Source organism: Sylvia atricapilla, chromosome 17, assembly GCF_009819655.1.
Source record: "Sylvia atricapilla isolate bSylAtr1 chromosome 17, bSylAtr1.pri, whole genome shotgun sequence".
Classification (NCBI taxonomy): domain Eukaryota; kingdom Metazoa; phylum Chordata; class Aves; order Passeriformes; family Sylviidae; genus Sylvia; species Sylvia atricapilla.
In genome coordinates, this window is record NC_089156.1 from 5,869,540 (window position 1) to 5,895,718 (window position 26,179).

The following is a 26,179-nucleotide window of genomic DNA, read 5'->3' on the forward strand; positions in this document are numbered from 1 at the left end:
GTTTCAATTCTCTGCTGTTGCAAGGGCAAAATACCATTATTACAAAGACTTAAGTCCCAAGACAGGAGCCCTTCTACCTGTTGCCTTGCCACTAAAAAGATCAAAATCTTTTGCTCTTTTGAATTACTTTGAATTCTTCACAGTTTTAAGTGACACACAAGGCTGTGATGTGGTACCTGGGTCAATTCAAGGAGCAGTTTCAGAGGCAAAAGAACTATGTAGGAGTTCAAGTGTCCTTTGTCAACGGCTGCCTCTTATGGAGATTTTTTTTGGGGGGTGGTATTTCTTCAGTTTGCAAAACTATGCAATAAAGGACAGTATCTATGTTAATTTATGCAGGTTTTTTTCCTACAGAATAGAGCTTAATGATCTCTGTGTTATAACAGTTTTGCAAGACGCTGAAGCACAGAAGATGAATTTTGGGATCCAAAACCAAAGATGTTATGTTATTGCTACAGCTTAATGTTACAGCAACCATTGTTACTTTTTCCGTAGTGTTTGTGCTCTATAATTAGAAGCTCTAATATAATCCAGAAATTACTGGAGCTGTGATGTATTGTCATCCAAGTCATTTCACAAACACGAATTCCCTTTGTTTTTCCACACTGTGTTTTCTCTGTAAATCCCCCAATGGGTGGATATTTACTCCGTTCTAAGCCAGAGCTGCAGGGAGGGGCAGACCTAAACGCGCCGCCCGCCAGCTCCGGGCCAGGAGCGGCCCGAACGGAACAGCGGGGGCCGATCGACCCGGCAGCGCCAACTGCGGCTCCGGGGCGGGACCCAAACACTGCCCGAGCCCGGGCTGGCACCTCGGGGCCGGTTTGTCTCTGACACTGCTCTCGCTGCGAGGACGTTTGTCCTTCCCTGGCTCCGGCGATAACCGGACAGTCCTACCCACAGCACGTTTTCCGCCCTTCAACAACCCCTCAGCCTGACCTGGCTGTGATTTCTCATTAGACGAGAGGACAGCGGTGACAGACCCGGCCTCTCCTCCTCAGAAAGGGCACACTGGGCACAGTGCAGAGCCGTGTCAGCGCGGCCCCGGGTGCCCAGCAGCCGCAGGTGACACCGCTCCGGCCCGAGGGGCGCCGGGGGGCGGCAGCAGCGCCGGCCCGGCCCCGTGAGGGAGCGCCGCCCGCAGTTCTCCTTCGCGTCCTCCCCTGGGGGCCGCCACGCCGCGGGCTCTGATTGGTCATTTCCCTCCTCTCTGCTTCGCCGTCGCCCAATGAGAACGCGCGGCGGGGCGGGGCGCACGCGGGGATTGGCTGAGCGCGTTGGTGGGCGGGGCGGTCGGTGGGCCCGCGCGGGGGAGCGGAAGCGCCGCGCTGAGGGCGGCAGTGGCGGCTGGGCTGAGGGGGCGGCGGGGCCGGCCGGGTGCGGCGCGATGCGGGGCGGCCGCCGCCTCTTCCCGCTGCTGCTCCTGGCGCTGCTGCCCGGGCTGTGCCACGGCAGGGAGGCGGCGCCGGGCGCCGTGACTTGCGGCTCCGTGCTGAAACTGCTCAACACCCGCCACAGCGTGCGGCTCCACTCGCACGAGGTCAAGTACGGCTCCGGTGAGCAGGGCCCGGCCGGGGAGCTGGAAAATGGCGGGGCACGGGCTGTGAGGGATGCGAGGAAGCGGCGGGGGCCAGGGGGTGCCGGGCAGGGAAAGAGCGGAGGCGGGCAGGCAGTGAGGGCGGTGGGGAAGGTGGAGGAAGTTGGAGCTTCCCGAGGGTCGTGTCCTTGGTGCGGAGGGAAGCGGCAGGCCAGGGGTGGGGTGTAGGGGTGCGCTGGAGACACGGCAGCGACAGCGGGATGCTGAGGCCTGTGGGACAGGAGCGTGTGTCAGCTGCTGTGTGCGCCCTGCAGTCGGGATGTGACAGGGGTGCTCTGCCCTCGTCCCTCAGGAAAGCCCTGCTCGGTGTCAAGGGCCTCAGCAGAACCTTCCCAGTGCCTGTTCTGCCAACGGGGGAGCTGGTCTGCTTGGGAACACAAAGACTTTGATAGTATTTTCGATAAAAGTGGGATGGTGTCAATAGTACCTGTCATGGATCAGATTTTTTCCTTGTGTGTTCACCATGAACTTCGGCATTTGCATCTGCTAACACACGCTGTGTTTCACCGCTTCCATCAGAAAGATTATTTGGTATCTGCACTCCTTTTGCAGTCAGTAAAGGGACTGTGGGAATTAAGCATCTCATAAACATGAAGGCATGACACAACATTAAAGCAAATTTCTGTAGTTTTCTCATGTCGTTTTGCACTGGGGAAGCGGGATAAGTCTTGTGCCATTTAATTCTGTTCAAACAGGAAGTGGGCAGCAGTCAGTGACAGGAGTTGAAGCCTCAGATGATGCCAACAGCTACTGGCGGATCCGTGGGAAGAGTGACAGCAGCTGCCAGCGTGGGACGCCGGTGAAATGTGGGCAAGCCATACGACTTACCCACGTTAACACTGGGAAAAACTTGCACACTCATCACTTCCCATCACCACTCTCCAATAACCAAGTGAGTTGGTTGAAATCTTAAGCCTTTTTGTAAGTGCTGCATGCTATTGATAACAGTCTCTCCAGTGACTTGGGTTTTTGAGAATCAGGCTTGAGTACCAGTTGCCAGAAGCGGTATGTCTGTGCATATCCAGTTTCAAATATAGGCTTTTCTGCATCTTGAAATGATGTATTTCAGTTCTTGACAGAGGTAAGATTTAGTATGTGCCAGCACTGGTATTTCACAGTACTTTTAACAAATCTGCTTTTTAAAATTTTTTTTTTAATTTTTTTTAATTTTTTGTGCACCATTACTACTGGGAAGACTGTCCTGAAACATTTGGTGTTTTCAAGATGCAGGAGCCTGAGTATCTCCCTCAACATTGTTAAGATTGCTCTAGATCCAGGCAACTAATCATGTGTTATAACATTAGGCATTCCTATGTCCATGTTCCTTGGTGATCCAATCTGTTAGTCTCAGTTGTCCTCTTGCTATCCCTGTTTCATTTCACTTTTCTTATTTATCTGTCCTCCTTCCACAGGAAAACTGAATCTGCTCTTGCAATCGTATTTATTTATAATTTTGTACATATCTAGGAGGGTGTAATTTCTAACTGTAATTCAGCCCCAGTCTTGTCCTTAAACACCTACTTCTCCAAGATTGGAAATCTCTCTTTAAGTAATCCAGCTGGTGGAAGATTTTTGTTGTTAGTCATGTCAGGCTGTGTAGATAGGTTGTCACATTCAAACTTGGAAGATCTGATTCTTTTGTGGAAAAGGTTTTTTTTCACCATGAGTAAAGTGGCTGATGCAATCAGGTCCAGCTCTGTGTAGGGTGTCTAGGTAACCTGATTATTAAAAGAAGTGATGGAAAAATAACATTCAAAATAATTGTGTAAGGGAAAGTTTGAGTCTAAAACCTTCCCTGAAGTGTAGACACTTAATATGTTGTCATTAAAGTAAAAATGTTCAACTGTTCTTGTGGAGGTTTTGTTTTGTTTGAGGGTTTTTTATCACTTTTTGCTCAGATTACAGGCTGGAGTTTGTTGGTCCTTTGTGTTCAGATTGTAGTGGTAGAACCTTGCTGCTTCTGGCTTTGGTAACTGTTGACAGAACAAAACAACAACACTTCTTCCCCCATCCTTGTCTGTGAACTCTGCTGAGCCTGTGGTTGATGTCTGTGTGTGCTGAGGCGTTTGCTTACACTTTCACTTCAGGAAGCTTGTGTCTCTGACAGGAAGTAAGTGCCTTTGGGGATGATGGCGAAGGAGATGACCTGGATTTCTGGATTGTGCAGTGCAGTGGGACTTTCTGGGAGCGGGAGGATGCGGTGCGCTTCAAGCACGTGGGGACGGAGGTGTTCCTGTCCATCACGGGGGAGCAGTACGGCCACCCCATCCGCGGCCAGCGGGAGGTCCATGGCATGCCTGCTGCCAACCACCACAACTATTGGAAAGCCATGGAGGGAGTCTTCATCAAACCCAGTCTGGACCCTGCAAAGCACGATGAGCTCTGAGTTGACGCAGCATCCAAAATGCTTCCTTTGACTCCGGTGTTGGGAGATGCTAATCCTTGGTCTCTTCTAAGTCCTGCCTTGCCTGAGTGACTTTCTGTTTTACTGAAGGGCATTAGTTCATTCTAGGAATGCAGCACTTCTGTGGGGAATGGCTTCTGCCAGGTTCAGCCACTGACATTTATTTGGTGAAGTCCTTTCTGAATTTTCAAGCTTTATTGGTGGAACTAGTTGATACATCTGTTAGGTTTTGTTGTCGTTTGTTTGCTTGTTACTTTTTCTCGAATTCAAAGGAAATGAAATAATGAAAGGAATACTTTTCTCTAGTCTCGAGTACAATAAAATTTGTATTTTGTAATCTTTTTCCAACTATAATTAAATATTTGGAAACTGATTTCTACGTCCTAGTGAAAGAACGTTATTGATGAGGAGATGGATTGAGTCTAGAAATGGAAAAGTGGTTCTGAAATGTGTTTTTTGAAGGACTTACAGTCAGCTATTCAGTCTTTGAGTTAAAAAAAAGTATCCATTTGAAAATTGCATCCAATGTCTTACGAGAGTTTCATTCTGTGTTGTATTGGAAGACTTGAAAATATTGTGTATGTTGGAGTAAGAAGACAAAATTTTAATATTTTCACTTTGTCCAGGAAATTCAGATGTTTTTGTAGTGGTGGTACAGCTGACTGTCCATTGGTAAGGCTGCTCTGCTCTATGAACAGGTACAGAAAATGCCTGCTTGCTTAATTAATATTAGAATTTTATGAAGTTTCTTATGGTGCAAAGGAACAGTTGAACTTAGCTTACTTCTGTGTCACTCAGGATGACAATCCAGGTGAATAAATAGTGGGGTATACACCTCTGTGGGGTTTTTTTATGTGTGAATCCAGAAGAGCTAAAAAAATCTGAGACAACAGGTTTGATCATGGATTTCTGACAGGGTGATGTGCACTGGGGTGCTAGCAAGGAATCTTCACTGAGCAAATTAAGAATTTCTGTGTTCCTCTGTGAAAAGAGAAATTAATTCTTCGGTGCATTTTAACACAGGGTTACTGGAAATCCTGATTAAAATTCAAAATACCATATATTTGTGACTTTGTTTCAAATTGAAAAGCTCACCAAATGAGTGAGAAAAGTCAGAACACTCAGGTGCTCTTTTGCATGTGTAAATAGTTTACTGCTCATTAGTCAGTCAGTTAAAGAAGCAGGGGGTGGGAGCTGCAGTGTTGGTGTTGTGTTGAGAGGGTGCTGCAGGCAGTTGAGTTCAGCTTTACAAATCCAGCTCTGCACCTCGTGGAGCACCTCAGGCTGCCTCCAGGTTTTATTTAAGGGTTTCCTGCTAGGGAAGATTCATCCAAACCCTATGGAACAAGGAACCTCTAACAGCATTTCTGTGTACCTCGCTATTTTTCTTCAAAGGAAAAGGTAAGAATGTTTTTCTACTAATCTGAGTTTTGTGAGTGTACTTAAAGTTTGTATGCATTTTGAAGATTAAGTAGACTGGCTTTTGCTGTTTCATGTTAGAAGTAAACTTTCATGTGATTAATACTTCAGGTTCACTGATATTCCTGACTAATTGGTATTGAGGTTATAGCTATAAAAGGATAACTGTTTAAAAATGAAACAAACCTGCATAAACAAGCTTTTAATTTATTAAGGAGAGATTTTCTTTTGGAGGTGGTATATATATAAACACAAAAAATGTGATAGCATATGACAGGAAGAAGCGATAGTCTTGGCAATGAGTTCTCTGTCACTAAAAGCTAAAATGCTTTGTGCCTACACCATATGGGGAATACTCAATTGGCCGAGAAGAGATGGAGCTGTGGGGCTCATCTCAGGCTGTGTGCCAGGTATTATCCCCACCCAGTGATTGTGCCTGGATGTTTCTGTCCCTAGCAAAGGTGGTTTTCAATCTTATTTATTATGCTTGAGTAGGATCTCACTGGACCTTTGGCTTTCTGTTCTGGGTTTGAATCAAACTGGTTTGGTGAGGCTGCAAAAAACCCCACTTTTAGTCCTTATTGCTTACCTTCCAGTATGTTCTGTTTTGAAAAATGTTTGTACCTTTTGTATCTGAAGAACCAAGCTGCCACACCCAAATACACCCATGAATGCTTTATTTAAAGACATGTTCAACAATATTCCTGTGAACTGACTTTCCTCCACTTCTGATTCTGACCAAAGTGTAAAAATCAATTATCCTTAATATTTCACTTGGGCGTGTGTCACAATAGTTGGGGGGGTTTGTTTGGTTGGATTTTTCCCCCCAATTTTTATCACTGTAATGTTGTTCTGAAGGACTTAAATAAGGCTGGTTGAAGTCCATCTTATTTTGGAAAGGTCTAATATAGTACCTCAAGAACTATTGGTGCTCCTAGCATGCTGAATTCTAGCTACAAAAGTCATGTTAATGTAGGAAGTGCAAAAATTATAGCTGTGAAAAATGGTGGCTTGTGCTCCTGTGCAAGTACTGAGATTTCAGAGTGTGATTCAGGTTTTCATTTACTTTGGCTGCTTATAATTCTGCTTTTTAGTTCTGCCCCCATGAGTGAAGATTGGAGACTTGGAGAATCTGTTCTTGTATTGCTGTGTGGTGGTGTTTGTTTTCCATGTGATTTTATCATCTGCCCAAAGCTGTTGGGGCTCTAGGGTAAAACATGAAATACTGAGAGATGTAGATATAAAAGTTGGGAAGGCTGTTTTATTTCTTTATTTTAAGGTGATAAATTTTATACCTCCTATCAAAAGTCTCTGTATGCTTCAAGGTTAAATGAAACCTGTTTATTTTGACTTCTGATGCTAGCAGGAAATAATTCTTTCAAATAACTGACAGGTGCTTTCCTGTTTTGTGCTTTTCTACTACAAGAATTCTCTGAGAAGATGCACCAATGTTGCTTTCTACTCTTCTTTTAAGAAACCAGGAAGGCTTTTGGGGAAAGAATTGGAGAGATCTGTGTTTCTAATTGTTCTCAGCAGGAATAGTTGCTAAAGACTAGTCAGTCTTGAAAGCAATCTGTCAAATAGTGCATTTAACACATATGTATATATCTAGTTCAATATGAAATGACAAAGAGTTCTTTAGAGGTGTTAATTTTGTGTGTGCCTACAGATATTTTTACTCTTATTTCTGGAAGCTCTTTAAAGCTCTGTACAACTGCTCAGCACATGAACATTTGCCACATGTTTTGACTTTTAAGTCAGGATGAATGAGACCTGAGTTTAGTTCTTCCAGTGTGCTGGAAGGGATGTGCTGATCACTGATTCTTCTTTCTCAATGTTGAGGCTAAATATAAACCAGTGTTTGTATTTAAATGGTGTAACTGTAATTAGATTTATTGTGTTTAGGAGTACTAATTGGGTATATCTGTTCTTATTAGGTCAAATTAGCATATCTTTTTAAAGAGGGGAAAAAATGCATTCAAAACAAGCCTGTAACAATGACTCTTACTCAGCACATTTTTAAGCCTGTTAGTTTTGCTGACTCTTCTCTGTCTCCTGCCTGCCTTCCCCAGCACTGAAGCAGTGGCTGGCAGTGCAGGTGCAGCACGATTCACACCTGGCCTAGACAGAGGCTGAACTGTAGCAGTGTCTTCTTCCAGCAGCAGCAGCATCCTGCTGGTGTCTGACTCCCGCTTGGCATCCTTGCTGCCTCTTTGTTAAAGTCCCTGCTGGCAGCTGAGAACTGGCTGAGAGCCTATCAGAGATTTGTCTGTGTAGGGTGATGCTAATGCCCCTCTTGCCTAGTTTAGAGTTCACACCTGTGCCCTTTGGGGTTTGCAGTTTTCTCTTCAAAAACATCCCCTGTGATCCAGCCCAGGGCTGCCAATCAATTATCTCTGATAATTAATTGCTTCATAATATGGCTATTTCATCAGCTGCCTTTCAGGAACCGATGTTTTTGGGGTTACAAGACAGCACTTGTGGTTGTGTCATTAAGCTTTTTGAGAAAGCAAAAAAAGAAGTCAAACAGGAATACTTGAAGCTAAGGAAGTGCTTTCCTCTTCACTGTGCTTAGTTCTATCCTGTGGGGTAGGAAGCCCAGGGCATGTTTTTTTGTTCCTCAAAGAAGAATAAAACATTCAACCTCACCAACCTGGAGTTATATAGGAAACACAAGTTATGTAGGAAACACACTGTTCAATGCTTCTTTCTATTTAAATTGCATCAAATTGAACTGATTATAAAAACCTTTTTACTGTATTTGGTGTTGTGCTAATTCTAAATTAGCATAAAGTTCACAGTGAAATCCTTTGATAGCTTTGATACTGATTCAAGCTGCTGTTCTGTGAGGGGTTCATCTGTCTCCTGTCCTTTGGGAAAATGGTGTCCTGCTTCATTAAGGTAAATGTTAGAAGCTGTGTGTCATCTCAAGGGTCCCAAACTCTTACAAAACACATTACAAATCAATCAGAATGTGTACAAGCTGTAAAGCTGGGTGATTATTTCCTTTGTGATTTTTTTTTTTAATTGTAAAAATAATGTGTGGATGCTGGCTTTGCTGTCTGGAGGACTGTCCAGCTTTGGCTCGGATCCATGGCTCTTTCCTTGATCTTGGGGATGGTCATTTATCCACCTCAGCTTCATTGTCTGTCATTATTAGTATAAGTGTGTGCTGTACTGAAAATCGAAGTAGGTGGGGTGCATCTAAGTGCAACTCCAACCACAGCTGAACATAAGGCGCAGTAGGTGCCCGATGTTGTTTTTCTTCTGCTGATGCTCTCACCGCCCCATCTCTGCTGCCCTGGCGGGGTCGGGCTGATTCCAGCCGCCTTCCCGCGGCTCGGCCGGTGCCCGCAGACAGCCCCTACGCGAGAGTTTCTCCTCTGTGCGCTTAAACGCGGGTGGCTGCTCTGTCCTGCCTGGGGAACAGCCCCGTGGGTGAGCTGTGTAAGAACTCGCGTGGGGGGGATGAGAGCAGTTCTGAGGAGAAAGGGGCGGGCGCGGCTCGTTCTCTGGGTGCCGGAGCCGGGAGCCGCGGCCGCTAGTCAGCGCTGCTCCTCCGCCTTCCGCGGCGCTCCCCAGCGCTGCCCGCCTGCGAGCCGTGTGCCTTTGGCAGCCCGGCAGGGTTTCAGCAGCGCAGCTTTGATCGCCGCAGATTTATACTCTTCGGGGGGAAACAAATAACATCCGCTTCCCCCGCGTTACACTGCTAAGGCGATCAGCCGCTGCAAGACCGCCCGTGCGGCACTGCCTCCTTAGGTGCGCTCTGCCAAGTCATGTACTGCTCGGTTATTCGAAAGGGAAGTTTAAACCATTAGTATAAGCTCTGAAGCGGAGCTTCAGGCGTTTCTGTTTACTATTTTTCTTTAGGATCGTTGAAGTGCGGCCAAGGATGAAGTCTGTTTGCTTACAGTATACATTTAAGGCAATTATCTGCATTGTAAAATTAAATACCGGTTTCTGCTCGGTGGGGGAAGAAAACGCACAAAAGGATTGTTTAAAAGGGAGTTCTCCTTATCCTGTCATGTAAAAAAAACCGCATCGCATTTCGCAAGATCTCGACAGTAAAAGCTAAAACGAAACTATCTGTTCCCAAGTAGAATAGGCTGCACGTCAGCGGTAGCTACAGGAACACCTCTTACCCCTAATGTAGCTCACCTGGCTCTCCTCGCTCTTGCTGGACCGCTTCCCCTGGAGCAGATCCTGTGCCATCCGCCGAGGATTCCCTTTGGCATGAGGATGAAAGCCGAGCTGCCCTCTCTTAGATGCCATAGTTTTGCGAGCCGCTGCGGGAGTTCTCCCAGCCATTCTGCGGGGATGCAGCTCCCGTTGGCTCCGTGGGTCACCCACGTCGCGCCCCACCAGCCGTCCTCAGTGGGGACAGCAAGCGGCGGGTCCAGCTCCCCTTCCTGCCAGCGCAGTTATTGCCGAGGGCTTTGTTCACGTGCCAAAAGAACGTAGATTTTTTTTTTTTTTCCTGCGTGTCTGCCTGGCGGTGCAATTCGGGTTTCCCAGCATCCGCCGCCTGCCGATATTCTTTCATGTCTAGCGGAAAGATGCTCTCGCACTGGAGCCTTCCCCGATCCCGGTACCAGATTTGCGTGCCAGCCGCTGCTCACGGCGATCCTTGGGTGCTGGCAGGAGACCCTCATTCTCGTAGCGAAATTGTTCTCACGGCTCGCTCTGCCCTCATCCCTCTCCTCTGTGCCAGGCACGATCGGCGTCTCTTTATTCAGCCTCGCCCGCCGCAGCGGGGCGTGGAGGGAGCGGGGAGGTCCCACGGTGTGCGCCGGCCCCGCCGGAGCCCCGGCTGCGGGCAGAGCCCGGGCACGGCACGTCTCCCATGGGAGAGCTCCTCGGCGGCTGGGCGCGGCGATGCTCGGCCGCAGGGCCGACACCCGGAGCCGGGGCGGCCTTGGGCAGCGCCTGTGTCCTATGGGCCGGCGGAGAGGGCGATTCCTCCGCTGCCTTCACCCGACTTCCGCTAGTCAGGCGGCAAGTTTAAAGCCCAGCAGCTCAGGAGCCCGAAAGGCTGCAAGAGCGAATCGTTGTGCCTCCTTGTGCCGAGAAAACACAGCGGCGACTCGGTCAGTACCTGCCCGGGAGAGGGAGCCGACAGGCGCCCGGAGAGCTGATCCCGCATCAAGGACACCCGGAGGCCTTCGTGCTTAGGGGTGTTCTAACCGTGCTTTTACACGGCTTGTGAGAGGGCTTCCGGCCCTGTCCGGCTGCTGGCACTGTGAGAGAAACGCCTTAATGCATTCTCAGCAGTTCTCATCCTACTACAAACCCATGTAGCTCGGTAACTGGCTTCGGCGGGCACATGGAAGGTGATGTGGTAAAATAATCGCCTAGGCACTTGTTTAATCACCTGTCTACTCTGCTCGTATCCTCCCTGCTTGTTCAAGAGGGGAAGGGTCATGACGTGTGCCAGCAACATCTGGGTTAGCGTTGGGTGTGCTTGTGACTATCGCCAAAGAAAAACGATATAGAGGAGCTCTTAAAACATTAAATCTGTGCGGGTAAAACAGACGTCGAGAAGTGCAGAATGCGAGGCTTCTCCTGAAACTGCACCCAAGGGAGCACCATCTGCTCTCTCTTGCAAATATTACACTTTTGAACGCATTACCTCTGCCTTCGCTGGGTGCGGATGTGCAGATGATTACTGTCGAGCTGCAGGCAATTTCATATAAAGCTGCACAGCAAAACACGTTTATGTTGTGCTGCGTTTCCTCAGCAATACAAACCCAGGGTGAGAGTAGCTCTCAGTCGAGCTTAGAGACTTCTGTCTCGAGGGCAAAATAGTTTAAAATGTTAGAATATTTGTCTCTCTCTATGGGCGCTGTTTCCCCTCCTGATATGGGCAGCTGTTTATTGTGAGCAATTAACTGAAATCCTGCTTTAGAAGTCCCAGCAGCCTCGGAGCCCCTCGGTCTCGGCTCTGGGGGGAAAAAGTGCTTCTTGAGGCTCCTTAGGAAAACTGCCATTCCCAGGGCTAAAGCCGGGCGCCGGAGGACAGGAGGGATGCTGCTCGGCAAGGGGCGGGGAGGGGCGATCCGACCGGCGGGAACAGATTCGCTCTTTAAGGGGTAAATTCGCAGTTGGGAGGGCACAACTCCTCTCCTCCCCACTCAAAAACGTAGGGGTACTTGTGATTTTTTGGAAGCGGCAGCTGGAGCTGAAGGGACACCGCCCTCTCGGAGAGCAGGGATGAGTGGCAGTGAAAAGCCTGAGAACCCTCCCAAGACTGCAAATTTGACATAGCAGCTTTTTTCGCCTTCCTCCCCAGCGACACCCGAAAGCCGAGCTGGGGAGCGAGTGAGCCCCGCAACTCTTGTTCTGCCGGGACGGGGAGGTGGATTCGGGATCCCCCGCGAATGCGGGGAACACCAGAACAAAGTGAATATGCGTGTCGGTGACGGAGAAGGAGGGTTTCCGCGCCCGGCGGTGCCCAGCAGGGCAGGGGCGGGGGCTGTGGGGCAGGGCGCAGGCGTGGAGCGGACGTACAATGGGAGCTGGCCAGGGGAGAGTGGGTCAGCAACCTCAGCACTAACCTGCCCCCGGGGCGGCTCCTGGCCAGGGAAGAGTGGGTCAGCATCCTCAGCACTAACCTGCCCCCGGGGCGGCTCCTGGCCAGGGGAGAGTGGGTCAGCATCCTCAGCACTAACCTGCCCCCGGGGCGGCTCCTGGCCAGGGGAGAGTGGGTCAGCATCCTCAGCACTAACCTGCCCCCGGGGCGGCTCCTGGCCGGGGGAGAGTGGGTCAGCATCCTCAGCACTAACCTGCCCCCGGGGCGGCTCCTGGCCGGGGGAGAGTGGGTCAGCATCCTCAGCACTAACCTGCCCCGGGGCGGCTCCTGGCCAGGGGAGAGTGGGTCAGCATCCTCAGCACTAACCTGCCCCCGGGGCGGCTCCTGGCCGGGGGAGAGTGGGTCAGCATCCTCAGCACTAACCTCCCCCCGGGGCGGCTCCTGCTCTGCCCACAGCACGCTCCTGGCTGGGGCACCGCGGCGGAGGTTGTGCCGGTTGCGTGCCGGGACACCGGCCCCACCGCGGGGGAGATGCTGCGCGGGGCGGCGCTGGGACGACTGGTGCCGAGTGGGATGCTACATTAAAGGATGCTTTGAAGGGAAAATAATAATAAGTGCCGAATGTCACCTTTCTTTCCAACCTGATTTCTGTGGTCTTCTGCATAGGAAAGTTGTCCAGTCTAGATTTCTTGTCAGAAAACCACCTTGACACTATTTTCTTATATCTGGTGCCTTAAGATAGCAAAGGAAAAATGATGGTTCATTCTGAGACGCTATGGTTGATACTGAAAGAATTTCTTAATACTTACCCTCAAATAAAATTCCATCCTCACAAGGTGTTAGCTAAAGTCTAGGGATCTTTTGAAATGAATAGGTAGAGCTATGCTTAAGATACTGAACTGGAACTGACGAGCAGTACTCAGTTTGTAGCTGCAGAACTGAGTGATCCCAAAAACATGTCGGTGCTTCTTCATCTCATCTAGAAGAGAAAATGATAGGTTTTCTTTGCCTTGTCTGTGGGCAGTGCTCTGGGTTCCGAGGCAGGTGGCCAAGCAGCCAGCAGGAAGACTGGGTGACCTGCCCAGGGCTGCCCAGGTGAATCCCTGCCCTCCCCGATGCCGTTCTCTCGCAGGCCCCAAAGCGGCGGAAGATCACCCGCTGCCTCTCTGCTGTGGGCCTGCTCGGAGCAGGTTAAAATGGCGACGGCCGCCCTGTCCTTGGAAGGCAGAGACTTCTGCCGGTGCCTCGAAGGCAGGGACCTCTGCCTGTCCCTGTCCGGCTGTCCAGGGGCTGCGCGGTGGCCGGGCTGCGGGAGGCTGGGTGTTCTTTGGCCCGGGGTGCTGTGCCCCTGCTCGAACCTGCGGCGTGACCTGTCCCCCACACCCCGCAGCCCTTCTCCGCCCGGTGCTTTCGCCGCCGGGACTGACAGGCTGCAGGTGGGAGAGTCTCACTTCTTTGAGGGAAATGTGGCGAAACGCAGTGCGTGGGCTCACCCCCAAACCCCCCGGAGGGCCTGGGAGGGGATTTCCCGACGGCACGGTCGGAGCAGCAGCGGCCTCCCTCCAGGCTGGTCTCCAGGGCATTTATGTGCATCAGTTGATTTACATTGAATAGAGAAGAGCCAGGGAAGGATGTTCTTGGATTTCGGGCTGAGGTATTTTGGGCAGAGATAATCTGAAATGTGTGACTGAGAATAGACTGAGCAATACTTACTCCTGCGGTGTCTCCCCACCCTATATTTATGTTTATTGTGTGCTCCCAAGTTAATAAAAATTTCAAGAGGTCTATGCCGAGAAGTGTTTTTAGCCCGTGTCTCCTTTGCCCCCGCTCTGAGCCTGTTGTCCCCTTCTCTGCTGGGACTGGCGGACGTGACTTTCCGTGTCAGCCTTTCACGGGAGGGAAGGCAGCGGCTTCAAGCGCACCTTCCCCTTTGCCACTGTGTGTCATGGTGGGGGAAGATCCTCAGGCTTGAAGCCTTCCTTTTGGTCAGAGCCTGCGAACAAAGCGGCGGGACCGACTGTCGGCGGGGTCCGCTCAGGAGCCGCGAGCCAGAGACCCTCGGAACCCCCAAACGATCCACTCGCGGGGGCCGGTTTCACCCGGCAGCAGCTGTCGGGCTCAGCCGGCTGCGGTGCGCCGGCCTTTGCCGAGCACCGAAAATGAGCCCCCGGCACCGAAAGCCTTTTTTCCTGCGGGCGGCAGCGCGGCCGGGGCTGCCCGTGCTGCTCGGCGCGCCGTCGGGCCGGCGGGAGCGGAGCCCGAACGAGCCTCCCCCGGCCCGGGGAGCCGCTCCGCAGCCGGAGGGGGAAGGTAGGCTGGGGCTTTACCACCCGCTGTAGTGCCAAGACCCATTCATTCAGCTGGTCCGGGCTTTAAAGAAGATCCCTCACCCCACTGGCTTCCGTAATACAGAGTGCAAATGGAAAACAGTTCGGCTTCACTTCTCCCGATTTAAGTATTATCTTGATTCTCCCGCTCATAATTAAATTGTCGCTGCGCCTTTTTTTTTTTTTTTTTTTTTTTTTTTTTTTTTTTTTTTTTTTTTTTTTTTTTTGGTGTGTGTGTGTGTGTGTGTGAGAGAGAGAGATAGATATTTTGGAGTATGGAGAGGACTTTGGTGGCTGTTTGTTTGTTAAGTTTTCTTCCTGTAAAAGTTTACCTTTCAGTAAGATTGTCTGTGCATGAACAGGGAAACAAGGGGGATCTGATCACAGAATTCAGACAGGCATTCAACAAAAACTAAACCAAAAAATCTTTCACGTGCTCCAAACACTGCTATAAATGTCCTAAGTTAATCACTTGGTGTTTGGGGATAGGCACCAAGAAATCTTTAGCTTTGCTCCTTCTTGGTGTCTGCAACAGCTTGCACATGAAGGTGACCTCCATACTTCTCTAGGGTTGGTGAGAGATCCCCTTTTCCTTCAGAATGGGAAGGTTTTGATTTTCTCCTTCTCTCAGAACACACCCTCCCTTTTTGTTCGAATTCTTCAAAATAATTTAGAGGTGTGTAAAGGGTGTATCCACTGTGAAAAGAAAACCAGGTAACAGAATCTTGTGCTGGAGGGCTGTGTAAACCCAGATGGCCATCATCCCAACCTTGTTCTGAAATATGACAGGAATTCAGTGGTGGAACAAACCAGTTTGTTTCTAGCACCGTGTGATGGTGGCTTTTGTACTCATTGTAGCTCTCCATAGATTTTAATTGGGCAAAGTGCTCACAAAGATGTAGCGGGTCCTGGCAAAGGTGTTAATTGTTAGTATATCAGTATTTGAGGAAGGCAGGGCTCTGCTATTTGTTGTAGTAGTAGCAGAGTGACTTTCAAATATTTGACTTACTACATTCATGCAAAGTGATCCATTCAAGTTTGTACTGTGATGGTGGCTTATCCCTCTCATCTGATTATGCTGTGTGTCTCTCAGGATGTTAAAAGGGTCACCTACCTCCCAGGTGAGTGAGTAAGCAGGAATTTTACAGAGTCGGTGTCTGATGCTGAGCCCAGGAACTGCACCTAGTTTCATGCAGTGCCACAAAGACTATTTTGGTTTGCCCCAAGGAACTTCCATTCTCAATTAGCCACCCACCCGCTGTTCTGCTAGTTCCTTATGGCAGAGATCCCTGCCCATGGAGCTTCTGGTGACAATACACTAAAGAGAGGAGCACTGTTTTAAAGCTCTGATGCTTTGAGACTTTTCTCCCCATCTGTTCACTTCTGAGCAGAGGATGCATCCTTTGCAAGAATACAGGGCTGCTAGATCCAACCTTTGCCTGGGGAAGCTTTCCATTCCCAGGAAGGGTTTAGCTGGAGTCTCAGAAGTTGTGTACAGAATTAGCCAGGCTTCAGCTGAAAAGCTGGATAGATAATGCCATTGTCAAATTTCCAGTGGAGCAGTTTGGCCACCTGCTACTCCCTTTGGATGGAAACAGGATGTTTACTGGAGGGCTTTCCAGGAAGGGAATGTATTTTCAGGTATCCCTTCTGAACAGGTTTCTCTGAAGGAGTTAACAGTCTATACCTTTTTTCCTAATCAATTACAACTAGGATTTAGATTTTTTTTTTTTTAATGCTTCATCCTCTTTCTTAGAACTTAGTTTGTTGTGATTGCCAGAACATGTCCTGTCCAGTCTGTGCTGAAATGAATTCTGAGGACTGGATGTGGAGCAGCGGCAGGATATGGCCCTAAAGTCCAGCAATTTGTGCTTCCTGCAGGGAAGTGGCTGTCTATGGCAGCCCTTCTAGAGGCAATGTACACCCTCTGCTGCAGTGGAGTGAGTGTAGTGCAGATCAGCAGGTCTAGGGAAAAAATTCTCTTGTGCCTTGGTTTTCAGTAAAAATGCTATGAGCTACCTCGTGGTATTAGGTCTAATCATAGCCTCAAAGCTGTGGCTGGATTTATGTTGATCACTTTAAAACAAATCTCACAGATATATTTAGTAGAAGAATGTGTAAAACCCCAACCCCCAAATGGTATTATGTAACCAATACTGTATTTAAGTGCCCCCTGTGTAAACTAAGTGAAAAGCCTGCTGTTTGCTTTCTTTGCCTCTGTTGTGTATTGGTCAACCGAAGCCGGGTGCTCTGTTTGCTGTTCTGATTACTATTTTAAAAGGAAAGATCCATAGGATCATGTTATCCAGAAATTGAAAAAGACTTAAACCCCTCTCACTGGGCTTAAGAGAGGGATGTGGGGCTGAGTGAGAGCCCTCTTGTGGGCTGCCCAGGGGTGTCTATTGCCGGGGCAGCTTGTGCCATTTGAAAGCACACACACATCAAGGATACAGCCCCGCACAATGTACTTTGTCTCTTTATTTTGGCATGAGTGGTGCAGCCGTTGTCAGCGGCCTCTGCAATCTCAGCCACAGGGTTCAGCTGAGCTCAGCAAAGATGAAGATGTGTTACTGTAGGGTCAAGGAGATGGTGGGAGCTAGTGGGCCAACTGGGAACGTTGCTGCTGCTACATCTAGAGCTGATATCTGGTGAAAACAAGAGGTGGATTTCCTCTTGCTTTGAACCAAGAGGAGTTTGTAGGCTTTCCCCCTAATTTACTGTTATTGATCTGCCATCAGCTCCTTGCCCAGTTAAATCCTTTATTCAAGGTGCTGGATCTTAGGAGCACAGTGGTTTCCCATTATTGTTATAATCTTTTGCCAAAGAGAGATTCCCTCTTCTCAGTAATGCACCAAAGTGGAAGTAATCGCTCTTTTTTCTTCTTGCATTTGTCCTTTCCTGTTTCATTCACCGATTGAAAAATGGCTAAAGAGCAGCCCCCATTTCACCTCCCCTTTTCCCTGATTGACTCAGCAGCTCCTGGGACAGAGAGAGGAAAGGGGCCTCGAGGTCACAACCTTCACAATCTTCAAAGCCCCTGCCGCTTCCAGCAGCTGTCACAGCTCTCACTGACCATATCCCCAGAAGGTCAGCAAAAAAATAAACACTGGGGCCCGACAGGTCCCCTTCTCATGCAAACTGGCCATTTCCCTCCCCAGCTCCCATTCCATGCATAGATTACACATTGGAGACCCCCTTGGATTTGCACAGAGCTATGCAAGAGCAAAATGCCACAGAAAATAAAAGCAGAAGGGCTTCCTGGGCAGGCAGGGTGGGAAAAAGAAAAGCAGCTTCCTGAGCTCTCCATGCCCACCCACAGGCTGCTGCAGCCATTTTGTGCGCGCAAAGCCTGAAGGTGAAGCTGGGGAGGGGGCTGACTTTTCCCTGGGAGAAAGACTGCAGGGAAAATTCAGCTTTTGTATCTGCTTGTGCATGTGAGGGATGGAAGATAGAGAGAACCCAAAAGAAATAGGAAATGAAGCATAGACTGTAAAAGCCTTTTCATCAGGATTAGATTGCATCCCTCTCCGACAGCCAGCCTGCTTTCTGCACTCACCTTCCTCTGCAAAAAGTCATGATGAAGCAGAAATAGTGCCAGGGAGAAGCACAGGTTCAAAAGGCCAGAGCAGAAAGGTCCTTTGCTGAGGAAATACCCCTCCCCGGCCCTCTTTTATAGAAGTATCCATTTCGCCATGGCCACTAATAATCAAAGGGCTATTTCCTGGCCTTCCCAGCACAGCTCCCACATGCAAAGCACTGTTCTCATCTCCATTATTGCAATCCCTTCCCCTCCCGCCCCACACTCACTTCCCTACCCGTGCTTCCCCGTGGCTGAACCCAGCACTAGAGCACGACTCGAGTTTTTCAGGCTCCACAGTGAAGGAAGACGCTCGTTTCCTATTCGCATTTTCGGCCTCTCCCCACAAGACCAAACGGGTGAGCAGCACACCGGGTCGCAGGGCAAAAACTCGTCGAGGGGATTTTTATCCGCGAGGGGCTGCCAGGGAGGCAGGAGGGGCTGCTGACCTGCAAGAAACCCCCCAGGAAGAAAAAGCAGGGACAGGGGGCTCGGGGGTCACTTTATTTATTTGGTGTTGGCCGGGTACAGCCGAGGGGCTGCCCCAGGCTCCGCGGCCGCGGGGAGCGGCGGCGGGACCGGGACAAGCGGTGCGCGGAGCCGCTCACCTTGCCCTGCCCCTGCGCGCTCGCTCTCCGCCGCTGCGTGTTTAAACAAAGAAAGTTGCACAACCAAAGTCCGTCCGTCAGTGTCGTGCGTATCCCCTCCGCCCCGTTAAGGTGGCTCTCGGGGGGCGGCGGGACGTCCCGTCCCCGCTCGCTGTCACCGGCTCGTCCCCGGCTCTCGCCGCTCCCCGGCGCACTGACGCCCTTTCATTATTGCACTGCTCGCTGCGACCGTGACAGTAGTGCAACAGGGAAAGAGGGGCAGCCCGGCCGGTGGTCCCAGCGCTGGCACAGCAGCTGCGGCGGCTGCCGGGCTGGGGGCACGAAGGGAGAGCCCGAGTGCGGTGGGAAGATCCTGGCTTTGTCCCCGAGCTGGCCGCCTCCCATTGGAATGATGCTGGAGGGGGCAGCTCGGGGAGGGAGTGTTAAACCGAGGGCAGCGGCAGCCGTACAACGGGGAGGCAGCGGGCACGGCCCCGCAGTACGGCTCCGGGCCCTGCCCGTAGCCCGCCGTGCCGGCGAGGCGAGCCCGGCAGCCCCGCGGCAGCGGCGGCTCCGCCGCGCCCTGATCCGGCCCTCAGTCCCCTCCCACCACCCCTTTCCCTGGGCCCCTGAGGTCCCGAAAGGGACCGCGGGGACCACCTGAAATGGAAGGCAGGGCCACCCACTCGGCCATCCCGGCTGCTGTCTGCCCCCAGCTGATCCTCACAAAGCGGAGAGGAGATTTAACACCCCCATCCCCGCTCCGTTCCCACGTACCTCAGAGAGCAGCTCTCGGGAAGGGCCGGAGGCAGCGCCCGGCCCCGCTGCGCCGCCCGACCTTGGAACAGCCCCGGGCGCGGGGCACGGTCGCGGAGCCCGGCGGGGCCGGGCAGAGGCATGAGCTTTGCTTCCCACAGGTTATTGGGATCAGAGCCTCGGCCTCTTTGTGCTGTGCTCTGCTTTGTACCACACTGGTTTTCGGGCTGGGATCAGGCACAGAAACAGCAAGTATGGCAATGTATCTCCTCCCATCCTTTGGTGGGTGTTTACATCAGTATGCAATATAGACACCCTTCAAACGTCTCAGAACTCATACTATTTTAAAAAGGAACCATGATGGGTTTCTCTGGTTTCAATCACTGCTTGTGTTTTAAACACGAGGCTGTTTTGAATCCTGTGATAGCATCAAAAATATGCCCATTACTCACAACCTGAGTCACCAGAATAGCACGATTATTTGTCACAAATAACATCTCTGTACAATTACTCGCCTATCTAACAAACCTCAGCATTTCACAACTTTTCCCTTAACTCGGTGGGCACATGGGATTATTTTTTCCTGCTGTGGCTTTCTTCTCTCCATGAAGAATAACCCTCAAAAGAAAAGACCCTATAAGCAATATTGCACTACTACCCTGATCACAAAAGCAGAGGCAATATTGATAGGGTCTCATCCTTAAGGTTAGGAAGCTGGATAATGTGTCTTGCAGCAGGTGACTGGAGGGAGCTTCATTCCATGCCTGCAAATGGGGAAGGGGTAAAAAGTTAGAAAGCAGTGCACTGCCCCTGTGGATCACAGCACCATGTGCTCCTGGGAGAGTGGGGATGCAGGAATGGAGTAAATCTCTGACCCACAGAATCCGTGCACGGGCACTACACCTTTCTCCCAGGACACATTTAACTCCAGTATGGATTTTATCCAGGTTTCTGTACCTCCATCCCCAATTCTCACTTTCTTCTGTGTAAATTTCTCTCCTTTATTAATAGCCTCAGTCAATTAGCTGCCTAGCTGTCAGAGGCTGGGAAGTGCTATTTATTTGATTAACTGATAGTTGTATTTTGAGCCTCTTAGTAACAGGCATCAAGCCCTCAGAGAACTTCCTTTCTAGGGCTGTCCTACTTGGAAAGCCCAGTGTTTTAAATATCCCTCCCTTCATTGGAAATCACGGGATTAAGTACACACCAAAAATTAGAAAGCAAAACAGGATCTCCAGGGCTGGCTCTCCAGCACTGACTTCACATTTATGCACACAGGTTAAACAGTGTTTGGAGACGCACGCGTGTTTTGCCCTAGCTTGTTTTGTTTGGCTTTTTCTTCTCTTCCCCCTCCCCAGCACCTTTTCTGTCCAAGGCTGGAAGGCACAATCTTCAGCTGGGGCTGGCTTAGTGTTGAACACACTAACAGCCACGGAAATTACTCCCAGGGAAGGGCTGAGACACCTCCAGCTTCAGGGGTGCTTTGCCAACTAGACTCTTCCTCTGCACTCTGGCTCCCAATTAACCTGCCCCAGCACATTTGTCATGTAGGAACACTTGAGAGTCCAGAGGAAGGGGAAGGAAATTTCATTCCCAGGCCATCCCAAACCAGGTCATGATTTTGACACATTAAGCTTCTCTTTCCTCAGTCTGCTTTCCAGTGGATTAAATCGGAGTGTAATGAAGGGACAATCCCCTAATTCATGGATTCCTGGATAATTTATCCATGCCACATTGATCTGGTCTTTGCCATTAGAGGTCCCCGGCTTTTGGCATGCTGGTGTGAGGCAGCCCTGCATCCTCTTTGATGCTGCCTCACTTGCCAAAGAAAAAGGAACTAGGCAAGCTCCATTCAGTGTTTGGGTTTTTTCTAATGCCCAATAATCAAAATCTCCAATCTGTCCCAACTCCTCCTTCTCCCCATCCTTTGTGATGCTTGTGGAAGAAAACAGGGATCTTTTTTCCACGTTTTTTATTTATATTAAATCTTTGCTCACACTAATTAAAAGGCTATATTCACAAAGATTGTTGAAAGCAGCTCAGGACTGAGTTTTATCAAACTTCTGTATTCTTGTTACCTTGGCAAAACCTCAGGTTTAATCCTGCCATTGCATCTCAACAATCCTTGCAACCTAGACATCCAGTTGGACTGAGAACATAAAAAAAGATGCAACTAGGCTCAGCCTTACCTTTCCATCTATTCTCGTCCAGTCTATTTTGTTTATTGTTTACCATGTCTTTTCCACTCTTCAGCCTCGATGTTATCTCAAACAAGACTTAGACATAATACACACAATTTAACTTCTCCAGTGGCCCAAGAGACAAACCTACTGGCAAGTTTACAGTGGAAACACACAATCTGCACATGAAGTGATGTTACTGGTGCGTGGATAGTGTGGGGGAAAGCACAATTTGACGACTTCCTCACAACTTAAATACCTCAGCAGTTGCAGGAGCTACAACTGGTAGGGGAGGGTGAGGGATGTAATTAGAAACGTCATCAGCAAGTTCCAGGCTAAGGCAATTAAGTTACTTTATGTTTCTGGATCGGTACTGAGAGCCTAGATGTGTCTCAAAAAAATGTCCTTATCTCTAAGTGGCGTATTGGCATAGGCCTCCCCACACGTTGCCTTTTTTTATTTTTGTTTTAAACAAAACAGGAAAAAGACTGAATCAGCCTTCAGTAGTATTCCAATAGTATTCCACCTAGTTTGCAAACGATACGCAAAGCCTGAGTTGCACTATGTCCTATAGCAGGGAGACTCTCTGGAATGTATATGGGGGTTATTTTAAAATAAACGTTTAAACACGAGATTATGAAATGCATGCTATTTATACACTGTGAGGCTCAGCATCTCTAGATATGTTTAGAAACCTCTCTTGCCTTTAATCACAGTTATAGAAACTAAATGGAAATGTCACCCAGACTAGTATGGAAATAACACTTTATATATTGCTCAATAATGGAAGCTCTCTTTTTGGCAGTGCGTGTGAGGGAATCTTACTGCAATGGAGCCTTTGCTATGTGTTTAAGTCCCCTTTTTTCTGATGTTAGGAGACAAATAGACTGAAGTGTCCTTACGATGAAGCCTTGGGATAAATAAAGTAGTGAGCTGAGAGGCTTCTGCTCTTCTTGCGATCAGACCTTGCCTTCCCTGGTTTAGCTTAGGGAGACATTTCTCCTTCCCTTTGTTGCTGTTTTGTTTGTTTATTTCTCTTGTGGTTAAAGATGCCACTCGGGGCAAACAGTTTTTTTTTAAATTTTCATCTCAGTTACAATTTTACAAAACATAGAAAGGCACAGTCCAGCCTTGTTTCCCTGGTCACAGCCAGTTCTCTAGCCTGAGGAAAGGAGACCATTTAAAAGACATCTTGCAATTAAATACATTATATAGTTTACAATATATTTTCTGCAGTGGAATTGACACTATCACCAAAGGTCAAAGCAAACACTTTAAACAGCTGTAGGCTGAAAGTTGATTTAGAGTTTTCCATCGTATTTAATAATTTTGTCATTGTTTTAAAACTGGGAAGTGTTGCCCTCCTTTTTTTTTTTCTTTTTCTTTTTTTTTTTTTTTTTTTTTTTTTTTTTTTTTTTTTTTTTTGAGCGAGAGAGAGAGAGAAAATTCTTAGCATTCCAGTCCTGGCTCCTTAAGTCTATCTAGCAAGTTTGTACAAATCTGTCCAGAGAAAAAGGGGATTCTTGCTTCCATGCAAGAGTCAACTTGTCCAGGTGTGAGACTCCAGAGTAAGGGTTGATAATCCTCTCTGAAAACATCACCTTCCCAAGTGTGTTTCACCCACCGAGCTCAGGGATTCTGTCACCCACAGCCACTTACCAATACATTCCCCTTCTCCTGAAATCAGGAGGGATTACACTCCAGAATGTCCTGCCATTTGATTCTTGTTCATAATATTTAGTTTGTGGGTTTCAATAACCCTTTTCTCAGCAGCAATATTTCCTCGGCTGGCAGAACCCAGATCTGCGTCAGTGAGCTCCATTAAAAGGAATGACAGAGCTCCTTAAACAGCCCAGACTTTGTAACCCCACAATACGGCTTTTCTGCATGGTGTTTACCAGCTCTCTGCTGTCTGACGGGAAAAAAAAAAAAAAAAAAAAAAAAAAAAAAAAAAAAAGACGACTTGTGGGACTAAATGCAGGAGGAAAATAGGGCTAAATACTATCACCCTGGAAGCGCCGATCCCACTGTTGGCCCTGCCTGTCCAGGGCAAGTGGAAAGGCCTTGTAGTTGCCTTGGCTGGGGAAGAGAACACGCGGGGCTGATCCTGAGGCCCCCCAAAGAACCGTGTCCTCCAGGGCAAGGGCCAGAGCCCCCCGCCGGCCCCGGCAGCTGTCCGCAGGCCGCCCGTGCGGGCAGCGCGGCGCTGCGGTGTGTGCGCGGGGCCCCAGCGCAGCCCCGCGCCGGGGCCAGCGGCACCTCCTGCCCCCGCCCGGCCGCCTCCCTTCCCCAAACCACCCAGGAGCGACCTTAACACACATCTAGCGCTCAATGCAATGACTCAAAAAGTCCCCCTGAAAAAAAAAAAAAAAGAAAGAAAGAAAGAAAGAAAAAAAAAATCCCTCTGAAAACTTAAACCATCTGATTTCACTTTCCGCTCCAATTGGTTGTGTAGCGAGGGCGCAGGTCTGGCCTCCTCCACCACACTAATACCCTATGTGTGCTGCCTCCACAGAGGAGGGGTTCTTTTAACAAGTTTATGCAACAACAGGATGGAGGCTCTGCCGGAGCCCTTCCCCCCGCAGCCCGACCTGATTCCCCGCATTCCTCCCGCGCCCTCCCCCTCCGACCCAACTGGAGACAAACTCTGGCATCTCCACACACATGCAAATGGTTTCCCTTGCACAAATACAGACTCCTGAAGGGGCCTTTGCTTCCGAATCCCCCCTCTCTCCTTTTTTTTTTTTTTTTTCTTTCCTCCAGTGCCTTTTTTTTTTTTTTCGCTGTTACATTCCTCAGCCAGGCAGGGTTAAAAAAAAAAAAGTGGGGAAGGGAGGGTTTGGAATGTGTAACCTCCATCCCAGGCCCAAATCTGCAGGGAACCCCGTCCTGTGCCCTCACAGCCCTGGGGCCTGCCTTCCACAGAGCTGGCGCTCAGCAAAGGGCGTTTGTGGGCTCCACTGCCCCAGGCAGAGCCAGGAGCCCTCAGAAGGTTGTCCCTCTCCGAATGGGATATGGTCCTTGTCATCACACAGGCCTTTCCCCGTATCACACGCCTCAAATTCCCCCCACGCCCAGGGGAGGTTTTGAAGCGTAGTGACCATATTATTTTTAAAGACATAACTTCATACAGGAAAATAACTATGCATCTATTCCCCCTGTGATTTCTCCACCTCCAAACAAGGCAGGCTCACACGCCTGAGAGGCCATCTTACAGCCCAGCATCAGCCCCACCAAGGCTTTCACTAGCACTTATTTCCACTCGCTGATGGGCTCACACGAGCGCACACACACACACAGAACAAAGCGTTGCCCTCCTCCAGGGTGGCTTCCAGCTCCTCGCTGGTCCTTCCCATCCTCCCTGGCTGCAAAGGGCCCTTCGTGCTCCCACTCTGGTCACTCTTGCACTCCTGTTGATGGCGAGGGGCAAAGAAACCCCCTAACAAATCCCTCGGAGATTTCATTCTTTTCTACCTCTTCATCAATCAATAATCTTAATTCATTAAGAATTAGTAGGAAGAAGAGGGGAAAGTGCCAAAGCTAAATAGGTCTCCCCGTTCCTTAACACACACAAAAATGGCAACCATGCTACAGTGCAGAGATGGATGAAAAGAAAAGCTCTAGAGAAAGGGAGCCCTGCCGGCTCGAGTTACCTCCACTGAGGCCCGGGAATGCACCGCATGGGCCACCAGCACCATGCCTCTGGTTCAGGCATGGAGGCTTAGCCTTCTCCTCCGGGCGTGAGAGGGACACAGCCTTCAGCTCACCCCACAAACAGAAGGGCTGAAAAGGTGTCTTTTGTCTGCTCCCTCGGCCATTGGAGAATGGAGTGCGTTATTAAGGATTCGGCTTCTCCTCAACTCTCTAAAATGGGACATGCTCCCCCCGTCAGGATGCGGCCCTCCATTTTCTGCCTCCCCATGGCTCACTCCCCAGCACATCCCGGCCTGGCTTGGGATGTGCAGTGCAATCTGAAAGCACTCGTTTACCTAGATTTGATTTCCAATATGACGGCTCTCCCCACCCCCACCCTTTGCTCCCAAGGTAACAGCTCAAGGCTTCAGGAAAAAAAGAGAGAGAGAGAGAGAGAGAGAGGAAGGTCCCATCCCCCAGCCCTCCAAACCCCTTTCTTAGCAGCTGCAAGCGAAAATACCACATCTGCCTCCAACTACACCGCGAGTGACAGTCACCAACATATTGTTATTTAAAGATCAATTCCGAATGCAGTGTTCCTGTTCCTAGGCCTACATCATCCTCGCCTCTCTCAGCCTCGCTCCACGTTGCTATTGGGAAGCGCAGGGACAGATTGTCTTTCAAATCCTATTGATTATTATTTAGGTATCTTGTACTATTTTTTTAAAATGAGAATGAAGGTATCAATATTCCTTTAATCTTAACAGTAATTTCTCTAAAAGTGAAATACGATGGAACTTGAAAAATACATCAATAGGAAGCAAAAATTAAATTGTCTGTAAATACATGGGTATATATTAAAGGCACTGAATTCTATACACAACATTAACATCCTTAGGTTCATAAACCCCTAAATTTTAGAGCAGAAAGAAGAAAATACTCAAAGCTGGTCAGGATATTTTTAAAAGTGGTGATTGCTCTGAAGGAGGACAAGAGGGCTTTAAAATGTGAATAGGCCAGCTTTTTATTTTACAACTTGGACACACAAACCCAAGCTAGTGGCAGAAAGGGCAATCCATTTTGTACACTGAAACAGTCAAAAAGGGGAACAAAACCCAAGGAATTGCCATGCAGACCGCTCAGCCCAAACACAAAATAAACAAACAAACACAA

General features: G+C 49.2%; 1 protein-coding gene across 1 annotated transcript; it reads left to right on the plus strand.

Moving 5' to 3' along the window:
• Window positions 1-1,306: 1,306 nt before the first annotated feature.
• SDF2L1 (stromal cell derived factor 2 like 1) lies at window positions 1,307-4,832 on the plus strand. The gene is made up of 3 exons (XM_066331387.1): window positions 1,307-1,553; window positions 2,290-2,486; window positions 3,702-4,832. Exons 1-3 carry the CDS (start codon window positions 1,385-1,387, stop codon window positions 3,978-3,980), a joined length of 645 nt encoding a protein of 214 aa, XP_066187484.1. The 5' UTR covers window positions 1,307-1,384; the 3' UTR covers window positions 3,981-4,832.
• The last annotated feature ends 21,347 nt before the right edge of the window (window positions 4,833-26,179 follow it).

What these genes read in the sequence shown, in the direction of transcription:
- SDF2L1 (XM_066331387.1), top strand. Translation starts at nt 1,385, where the DNA reads ATGCGGGGCGGCCGCCGCCTCTTCCCGCTGCTGCTCCTGGCGCTGCTG. An exon ending in CGAGGTCAAGTACGGCTCCG is followed by an intron (nt 1,554 to 2,289) that starts GTGAGCAGGGCC and finishes CTGTTCAAACAG; the next exon opens with GAAGTGGGCAGCAGTCAGTG. An exon ending in CACCACTCTCCAATAACCAA is followed by an intron (nt 2,487 to 3,701) that starts GTGAGTTGGTTG and finishes TGTCTCTGACAG; the next exon opens with GAAGTAAGTGCCTTTGGGGA.